The sequence below is a fragment of the Falco biarmicus genome, chromosome 4 (assembly GCF_023638135.1).
Source record: "Falco biarmicus isolate bFalBia1 chromosome 4, bFalBia1.pri, whole genome shotgun sequence".
In the NCBI taxonomy this organism is placed as follows: domain Eukaryota; kingdom Metazoa; phylum Chordata; class Aves; order Falconiformes; family Falconidae; genus Falco; species Falco biarmicus.
The window spans coordinates 1,942,408-1,952,557 of record NC_079291.1 but is presented as its reverse complement, the minus strand read 5'-3'; the positions used below and the strand labels follow the sequence as shown (position 1 = coordinate 1,952,557).

General features: G+C 44.9%; 1 protein-coding gene across 1 annotated transcript; it reads right to left on the bottom strand.

Moving 5' to 3' along the window:
* Positions 1-426: 426 nt before the first annotated feature.
* On the bottom strand, positions 427-9,786 carry NPY (neuropeptide Y). The gene is made up of 4 exons (XM_056336718.1): positions 9,611-9,786; positions 9,272-9,459; positions 3,835-3,915; positions 427-718 (listed from the first exon to the last, which is right to left on the bottom strand). The coding sequence occupies exons 2-4, from the start codon at positions 9,457-9,459 to the stop codon at positions 694-696; spliced, it is 294 nt and encodes a 97-aa protein (XP_056192693.1). The 5' UTR covers positions 9,611-9,786; the 3' UTR covers positions 427-693.
* Between the last annotated feature and the right edge of the window lie 364 nt (positions 9,787-10,150).

Below are 10,150 nucleotides of genomic sequence, written 5' to 3'. Positions count from 1 at the left end.
TTGCTTTATGAGTTACTTTAGATATTGTTTCCTGCTGCTTTGCATATTGGCAAAATGAAGACATTACATCTGTTTCATTTAAAATTCCTAATTCAGGCTTACAGCCAAGCTTCAAACCAGTTTTGAGGAGTTAGCAGAATTAAGCAGTGACTTATTCCTTTGTATTTTGAAAACGCTATTAATTTTAATGCATATGTTAATTTAAGTAATAAGTAAGTTTTTAGTATGGTCCTGCTGAAAAATTGCCTCTCAGAAAACTATGTTCCTAAATTATGTAGTCTGTGATAAATTATTTTAAACAGTTTTGCATAAATCAAGCAGCTGAGTTGAGTTTGAGGCCATAATAAATGATGTCTTTATCTTACTTTACACACTAATTGCTGTAATAACTGTGACACTATTGTTGTCCATACTACTTTAGACTGCAGGGAGGTTATAATTCAGTTATAATAGTTTAAAACAACTCTTTTCTATACCAATGACACAGTTGGCTGTTTTCATTTAGTATGTTATATTTTGGAATGCACAAATAATTTATTTAAATATAGGTATATACAAATACGAGGATGGAAAAACTCTACAGAATTCAATACAATGGCTGCATGCAGTGGGAATGACGCTATGATTTGCTTCATAGGCATGGAGTATGAACTGAAAACTAGGAAAAGTTTTGACGGTGTGCAGAAAATCCCATCACCACATTGAAGGATCTTCAAACCTGCAATACACATTATGAATAAAAAACAAAACAAAACAAAACAACAACATTAAACACATTTTAAAACCCCTTCTGAAAAATATGAAGTTAGAACTACCTAGAATTTTCATTTTAATAATAGCAGCAGTAAGGAATACATCAAAGCAGAGGCATTATGGATGGCCAAAAGTCTATGCATTGGTACCAGAACTTGCCCCTCCATACTGCTGCCCTGGTGCAGTGTTTTACACCACTGAAACTCACTGCAAAACTGCTTTATGCCATCAAGTAGCACTTCATGAAAACCAGCTAAAAAACTATGTTCTGTTGAAATACAAATACTTTTAAAGAGACACTTTTTACTCTAACTCAGGAGTAAACAATTTCCAAAGAACGTTTACCGAGCCAAACAAAATCGTGTCATGCTGTAAGCACCTTCAAACAAAACTGAGGTTCACAACCACCATCCTAAAATACTATCGCGGTATTCCACTGCTCAATCTCAAATATTTGAAATGTGTTGAAAAAAGCGCTGAGGGCAGGATTTGATCCAGAGGTACTCTGCTTGTGAACAGCTGCTCTGGCTACACAGAGAGTAAGTCAACAGGTGAGAGAACATGGAGATGCACCAGGGTAAATGCATTTGCCATAATTCTTCCCATCTAAAAGTTGGGCATCTAGTCTTGATTAAACATCTAGTCTGCCTCCACAATCACTGGAGACTGTGACACAGACACCCTGAGAGGGAAGTTGACACCCTGTCCATTTTACAATGGAAGGCTCATTTTGGAGATACCCATCCCTTTGACTGACTGCAAATGTAGCCTAGACTACTACTTCCCTCTGTATCCTAATTTTCAAAGAGGCAATGTTAAGAGAGATGCATCCTGTTATTGAGTATTAAATATTTTCTCATGACTCCACAAGATCAGAAGCATGCCACATCCTGTTTTTGTCATAAGAACTTACTTGTACTCAGGTTAAGGTGCCTTCTTTTTTTATTCCTTCCTAATTTTTAACTAGCTTCTGTAAGAATCTCTAAGCTTTCTTCATAGGGTCAGTCATACACCTAGGCTGCAAAATACTTTGGGGCATATTTTAGTCAGCAAAAGTGAAATGCCAAACCAGGCCAGCCAAGCTGAATACAATTAAGTTGTTTATTAGTACCTCAGTGTTTAGTTACAAAGTTCAGTTCCCGAGAACTCATGAAATACGTCTCTTCATCACTGCTTCACTGAGCGCAAATTACATCTGCTCCATAACTGGCTGCCTATATAACTGTTTCTAAACATTTACCTCATTAATTTAAGTTTAGAATAATACCAGCCTGCCTTTTATTCATCCAGCCTTTCTTCCTCCAGGAGGAAGGCTTAGGCAGCTGTGTTGTACCTGGGCATGTCTGCTGTGTGTCCAGCTGTCCCACCCCTGCATGGCTCCCCTAACTTCCCCACCAGCTTTCAAACCCTCTGGACAGTTTCAACCAAGTCAGAGTGGTACAGGTAACTCAGAGATACTAAGTTCCTTATGTGCCATGAAACGCTGGGCTGGGTAGAAAGGAGATTTAATTATGTCCTCACATGGAGGAAAAAGCTAGAGCAGGGTTCAGAATTGATACAGGGTTTTATCCTAGAAAACTAGACGTCATTGTTCCCAGTACTCCCATAACTGTCATCAATGAATGACAGATACCATACTCAATTTAAAGTGCTGTTACAGGGGGTATGAAATAGAAATCTGTTTCTCATCAATTCTTGATCTTAAATGCAGACTAGTTTGTTATTTTGCTCATGAGTTTTTCTCCCTGGTGTGTTATAAATAGCATTATTGAAACAATAATAATAACAACCATGAAGTTTTGTTATGAAGGGGTGAAAATAACAGAGAGTATTAAGACTTTGTGCTACCCTGTGTGTTGCCTCAAATTCACGGCAGCGGAAATTTCCCATTATGTGAGGGCTCTGCCTTGTCATTACCAAACAGAAAATAGTCTAATACATTTCACTGCGCTCCATGCAGTTTTTTACATAAGCATCTGCAGAGAAAAGTGCATCCCCACAGCTGCGGTTAGTCATCAAACCATAAGTCAATGGTCTCTCTATGCACAAGTTCCACAAGTCTCATTTGTGGACAGCCTCCCTTGATGGCAGTAGAAATTTTGGTCACCTTTCAGCAACAAAATCATGCCCCAAGTTCAGTGCTACAGACTATTATGCTTAAGTATTTAGCTAGTCTAACTGAGCTTTTGCACAGCTCATGAAAGTGCAGAGCATTTGCTTGTAGACTCCCGAGATGACTACTGCATAAAATGTTTATTTCTGCAGTAGAAGTATTATCAGCAAACTTCAGGCTATCAGTGAAGGCTTAAACTGAGCTCATTCATGCTTGATTGTGAGTAAAATTTTCTTTCATGAGCCAAAACTCCCCTGGCATCTTACTTTTTTAACATACTTACTTTTCAGCTGCGTAAATTGTAGTCACTATTACAGTATCTTACATTATAGCTGAAGTGTCATTACCCAACTAGATAAATACAGCATGCACATTTGAAACCCCACTGTTGCTTGAAATACCAGTGTTATTTCAAACCAAGAGCAAATGGAAATATAAAGGCCTTTTTTCCCCTTTGTAAAATATTGGGTACAAAACCAATGTGAAATACTGTATTTTAAAGACCAGTCACTGCCGTGCATTTGTGCGTAAGTTATGTGCGTGCGTATTTACCACTCGCACATCTTTAGAGGAACCAGTCTGAGCAGCAAATGAGTAGAAATATGCCAGCTTTGGTGCTCCAGTATGTAAGGAATCATCATCAGGCACTGGCACACAATTCTGTGTAATAAAGTCCAGTATGGGGAAGCATTGTGGGAGTGCTTCTCCTCCTCCAAACAGCAGGTATGGTGTGCTCCCAAAGTCAGGAAACGAGGAGTTCGGGCTATATTATATCCAGTAAGGCATTTCTTGCATTCATAGGTGGTGCTAGCTCTTAACAAAAAGGGAATTAATGTTTTTTAAGGACATGTTTACCCAGCTGTTGGTGGCATATGTTTTCTCCCCGTGAAACATATTTACTGATAACAAATGAAACTGTTAAATCTAAATGAGAAGCGAAAGCCTCCACAAAACCTATTCATACATACCTGGATCTGGGAATATTTTCTGTGCTTTCCCTCAACAAGAGGTCTGAGATCAGTGTCTCTGGGCTTGATCTCTTTCCATATCTAAGGAAAGATTTAAAAAAAATTATTTTTTTATATGTCAGTTTTTAAAAATGAAGACTAGACACAGAACCATTAGTCATTTTTTTCAGAAAAAAATGACTAGAGCAGACATAAATACAGCTTTCCAGCAAGTACTTTGACTCAACTCGACATAGCCATGTGAGAAAATATTCATTCTTCAGTTTTAATTTTTTCTGTATTTTTCTATATTTTTTCCATAATCATTTTACATCATAGTATCGAGAAACATCAAATATTTCTCAATTTAATGGCTGTTCCTAGATACTCTAGGATCTTGCATCTTATGTGAGCATGAAGGAAGAGGCAGGAAGCTGTGCATGACGTGACCTCCCAGCATGTCATTCTTGCCTACAAACCCAGTTCCATTATCTCATTAACTTTCTTCTTGGTTTAGATGCTACTGTATCCTTCATCAGAAATTAGGTAAATGAAGAGTGGAATTTATCTATTAAGCTAATAGAAAACAAAACTCTGTTTGCCAAGTAATCGGCCAAGATTTTTTAAGATAGCTACTACATTTGGGGCTGCTAAACGCATAGCGCATTAGGTCCTAAAAACTAAGCTACCCAAGGTAATCACCACTCTTGAACTACATGTCTATAGACAAGAAAGCCTCCCGATTCAGAGCTCTGTTAAATGGGATATCACTGGCTGCCTTTGTCCTGTATCGCTACACAGCAGCTGTCTTTCCATTATTTTTTTTTTAAATTTGTTTTTTGAAATCCTGGGTACTATACATTGCTTAACAGTTAAAAAGTACTGCGGTTCCTGGTTCTTGGGAAAGAATTTGCTCTGTTTTCCTGAGAGAACAGAAGCGACAACGAGCAGCCAGCGTGGCAGACATTTCATCACTATAAGGATTCATTAGCCTGAGAGTGGTAACTGTAAGCAAACGCTCCTTGGTTGGAAAGAATTAAGATCATGGTTTGTAACTTGTTTATGTAATTAGTCTGAATCACAAAGTACATTAACAGATAAAAGCTTTGTGAATGCCTCTTGAGTGGAATTCTGATTCCAGAGAAATCAAATGTGTAATTAAGGACTTACATTTTATCCATTACTATCAAGATTATGTTTCTCCAATGACTTAATCTAAATTTAAAAGAAAAAAACCCCACCTTCCAAAACTATATTTAAAAAGCTAGCAGTTTTGCCTGTTGATGGCATAACTTCCTGGGAAGTGGAAACATACCTCACTTTTCAATCATTTTATTCAACTCTGTATTTTTTACATTGCCGTAATCATTTTAGTACATCACCTGTGCTCCAGAAAGATAAAGCATCAGTTTCAGAAACTTAAAGTAAATTTCTTAATCTAAGCTGACTGAAAGCAGGTATCTGAAAAGAACCAGCCAGACATAGTAAAATGCTATTACAATAACGCAATCAAGCATGATGCTGAATCAAATACCTCACACTCCATCACCACAAAGGGATTTATTTCTTTCTAATTCCCTACTCTGATTAACATGGATGTGACCTGGACTTCAACCAAGGGGGAATCCAATTTGCTGTTATCTTAAAGAAATTGATGTAACAAATCAACAACTTGCTCCAACAACTCACACTTGGGCAAAATTCCCACTAATCTCTCGGAAAGTTTTGTCTGAATAAGAAGTAGGTAGCAACCCCCTGGAGTGCAGAGATTTGGTCAAATTATGAAGATGACTGTGTTGGAGAGACATCTTTTATAGGAGTCCCTTCTGTGCTTTGGTTAGACCTGTGCTGGATGGACCTACCATGTCCTCACACAGCAAAGCTGCATGCAAGGTGATCGCTGACTGCGACCAACTGGGCTGGCCAAGGAGTGGCCACTCTTCCTATGTCAGGTGCCTAAACCTCCCGTTTGCTCTGTAATTTTGCCACTGGGAAAGAACCATGCCACAGCCATATTAAAAAGAGGTCATGGACAGAGTCCATCCCTTCTTACTGAAGCAAATGCCTTGGGAGATCTTTACTCCAGCTGCTTCATGGTTTGCTCCTTGCCTTCCCTACCCAGCTCTGAGACCACGTGAATACAGAAAGCTGAGTCTTTATTTGCTGTTTGGGAAACACTTTTATCAAATATCATTGCTATTTTAAAAGAGTGAGGCTCCAAGCTTTGTGAAAATATCTAGTTGGGGTTTATGCTCAGCTTGAGGCATTAAAACCTTTTTTCTGGCATGCTGATAACCCACAGCTCCAGCTGAAGCCAGAGGGATTGAAGAGTGAACACACTTGTTCTTACTAGGAACTTCGTATCTCAGCCTTAGCAAAATCTCAAAGCTTCCTATGAAAACTTGGGCCTTGGGAGGCAAACCCCACCGGTCCAAGGCCAGCGACAGGAGCTGAAGGACCTCAAAAAAGCATCTTGTGGGTCAGATTCAGAAAACTGCCACAAAACCCCTCCGAAGGTCTCAGGATCTGCCCCCTTCCCCATTAAAAGGTGTTGGCATGAAGCGGGAGCACCAGCACTCCCCAAGTCAGACACACTTTCAGGTATCTTCTGCCCTGCCTATAGTTCAAGCTCCAGCAGGAAGGGCCTTCCTGATCTGCTGCAGCACAGGAGAGCCACAGATCCACAAACAAGCTACGAGGTACAAGAAAGGAAGGGGGCCTGCTGGCAAGAGCGAGTACAGGCAGCAGCAAGCAGCAAAAGGGAATGTTTCAAGTAAAGATGGGCTCTGAAAAAAGCCCCCTGAACAGTGCAGTAGAGGGGCACGAGGCAAAGACCACAGGACAGTTTTGGGAACCGAGGTGAGACTAAAGACACACAGACATCTGCAGGGTAGGAGTCTGCATCTCTGCTGGTTACCTTAGGCTCTCTTTTAAGTTATAAAGACCTGGCACGTAAGGAACAAGAGACGTCATCAGAAGCCTGAAACAGGCCTGGTGACCTGTGCCCCACAACTACCTGTTTCCCTCAGATAACCACAAAAGGGTATAAAGCTGATGGACACAGATGTCTGAAGCTAAGTGAGATGGATCTGAAGAGGAAGGACCTCAAAGGAGAGGGGGAGCAAAGCAGCCACATAAAGAGAAGAACAGAAAGAAGGTCTGCAAGGAAGAACCTTCATGGGAGCTGGGGTGAAGACCCTGTGGGTCACAGTAGATCACAGGGGAATGACACTCAAATGCTTGGGTTAGGCCAGAAGTAGAAGCCAGGAGGATGAGCCAGGTTATTCATAATCACAGAAACATCAACCAAGACAAGACAGATGAACCTGAAGAGAAAAAAAGCACTGATCTCCTCATCCTTTCCCAAAGCGCTCTTCCTGATCCATCTCACCAGCTGCAGCGACCAGGCTGCAGGCACCAGGTCTGGTGAGAGGCTGAGCGCTGCCGGCTCACACAGCCTCCGGAGGGGCAGGGCGAGCCCCCGGACCCCTCCTCTGCCCCCCCTTACAGGGCTCCCAAGCAGCACCACGCACAAAAAGCAGAGGTAAAAAGCTGTAAGAAGAAAGCACGCTTTGAGCACAACCACTGAAATGGACCAAATGATTGCCCTTAGACCGGTCCAAAACGCTTCAAAAGTTACTGATTCATTTTGCAAGTGACTGTGTCACTGCTGAAACACAGGACCCCCAGGAGCTCAGTTAAGCTTTCCAAACGGAGGAGGCAATTGCTTTATCTTTGCATGGTTAATTCACCACACACTTTTTTTTTTTTAGATAACTTATGTAGTCAACTTTAAAATGCACATCATGAAGTTGCCATTGCGGTGCGTTTTTTCTGCCAGCTTTCTTGTACTTCCAGGTCAATACTGTTCCCTTTAAATATGAGAGGGTGGGTGGGAAATCTAGGTAAAATCTGAAGAACAAAATTTAAATTCTGCATTGTTTTATCAATCAACAGCAATAACAATTTCATTTCAGAACCCGAATCCGCACAGAAGAATGAAAGCAGTCGCAATTTCTGAGTTCTGTACTTGCACCCCAGAAATTACAGAAAAAAAGCTACACAGTCAATGTTAAAGCAAACATACATGGCACACATCAGTAGTGGAAGCTAAATACAGATGAGAAGGTTCATTTTGTTGGGTTTGGGATTTGTTTGTTTGCTTGTTTTTAAACATGACCTGGTTTTGGACAGGAACCACCTTTGAAATCAGAGATGAAAGAAACAAAAGAAGAGATGAGAGATCGGCCTGGAGATCCCACCACATGCAAGGGGAAAAGGCAGCAGAGGACCAGATTATTTTAGCTGTAATCTAAACAAAAAGTTATCCGAGCACAGACTATCACACACAAGCATGCCTTACACATGAACAAGTTGTGAATATTGCTTTAAAAGTCCAAGGCTGAAGATCTGTGTTTTTATCTTCCTCTTCATCTGTGTTATGCTATTAGTGCACTGGCAGGCAATGTTATGGGTTTGCGGGAAAGCTCTCGCTTACGCAACAGCCTGCCTTCTAATTTAATTCTTCAGACTTCTAGAGGGGCAAATGAAAGCCTAAGTTTAGACCTCTCATCTGGTTTTGATATTAAACAAATAGATAAATATGTCAAAGCTCTTCTGGGTCGCATTCTGTTCAGGGACCTCAGGGGAAACGTCATCACAGTCTAAACCGGACAGATGCTCCCAAATAAAACAATTTTTTGATAATAATTTGCACTTTTTCCAGACTGGGCCTTTACCTCTACTTTAAAAAGCACAGTCATCCCCAGAAAGCCAGTTCAGAGCCAGGCGGGTTTGGGTCACACTCTTTTCCCTTTCACCTTGAGCTTGGGTTCTTGCTAGTGGTCTCGAGAGGGTTTTTGCTAGGACTAGTTGGCTTTTTAGCACTTGCAGCTGCATCGAGTAGCTGGCAAACCACAAAGCACCTGGATTAGCACAACTCCTCAGCAAGGCTAGAAGGACACTTCTTCCTCATCAAAGTCTTCACTAGAGTCAGTGGCAGCAACAGAAGTGGGAAACTGCTCCGACTGCCCTATCTCGCTCTCTCCAGCTCCCAGCTTAGGTGTGTTTTCTCTCCCTTTTTTTTTTTTATTTTGGGGGGGGGGGGGGGGGGGGGGGTGTCTCCCCATACACTCTGCCCTGTAGTTCATGCTCTGCCTGGCAGCCTGGCTGTACGAGGGGTAGAGAGGGCTGAGAGGGCAGAGGCAGCATCAACCCCTGCCCCTTCTGCCAACTTGGGTGGTGGAAATTCAGCTCCAGACCCAGAGCCAACTCAGGGGTGCGTGGCTGTCACTCTCTAAAGGGAAGGAGTCTGTGCACCACAGTCTTTCCCCGTGTCAGTGGGGGAGGCAGGGCAAGGCACCCAGGCGCACCCCGCTTCCCTCCCCTGACCCTCGCCAAGGAAACGGGCAGCCCGGGGGGTGGGAAAAGGGGATGCCGGCCGGGCCGCTCTGCCTACCTCTGCCGGGTGATGAGGTTGATGTAGTGCCTCAGCGCCGAGTAGTATCTGGCCATGTCCTCTGCGGGGGCATCCTCGCCGGGGCTGTCCGGTTTGGAGGGGTACGCCTCTGCCAGCGTCCCCAGGCAGACCAGCAGCGACAGGGCGAAAGTCAGCACCGACACCCACAGCCTCACGGTGCCCTGCATCTGCACGGCGGGGAGGGAGGGAGGGAGGGAGGGGAGGGGATGCGCTGTCAGCACCTGCCCCGACGGCGGGAGCAGCGCGGCCGCCCCAGCGCGCCCCAGCCCGGCCCGCCCGCTCCCCCCGTGCCCGTGCCCGCCCCGTCGCGGCACTCACGGCGGCGGCTGCAGCGGAGCGGCTCTCGGCTCAGCGAGGCGCTTCTGCCCGTGCGTCGGGGCTCCCGAGTGCGGGGCTCCGTGCCTCGCCGGGGTGTTTTAAGGCTTCCCCGGCAGGCAGGAGGGGCCTCGGGCGATCACGCCTCGCCGGCTCCGGTCCCCCCCGCCCCGCTCCCGCCTGCCCCTGCCCCGGCAGCGGCACGGCGGCTCCGGCCGGGCGGGGCCGGGCGGGACCGAGGGGGCGGGCGCTGCCGCTGCCCCCCCGCCGCCCGCGCGCCGCCCCGCCGCCCCGGCAAATCCCACCCGCGGGCCGAGCCGGCCCCTGCCCCCGGGCCCTGCACCAGCCCCTGCCCGGCCCCGCGTGTCCCGGGCCCGGCCGCCCGTCTTTGCGGCCGCCCGGCGCCGGCAGGGGAGGGGGAGCGAGCGTGGGGAACGATTTACCCCGCTCCTGCGGCGCCGGAGCGGCCCCAGGCTCGAGCTCCTTAGCAGGGATGCTGCCGCACGAGAAAGCGAGACCGTCCGGGGCAACGAAAAACGCCAG

Excerpts from the sequence above, each read along its gene's own strand:
- NPY (XM_056336718.1), bottom strand. The coding sequence starts at position 9,459 with ATGCAGGGCACCGTGAGGCTGTGGGTGTCGGTGCTGACTTTCGCCCTG. Across the intron at positions 3,916-9,271 it reads AACCTCATCACCCGGCAGAG|ATATGGAAAGAGATCAAGCC; the intron begins GTAGGCAGAGCG and ends ATCTTTCCTTAG. Across the intron at positions 719-3,834 it reads GAAAATATTCCCAGATCCAG|GTTTGAAGATCCTTCAATGT; the intron begins GTATGTATGAAT and ends TGTGTATTGCAG.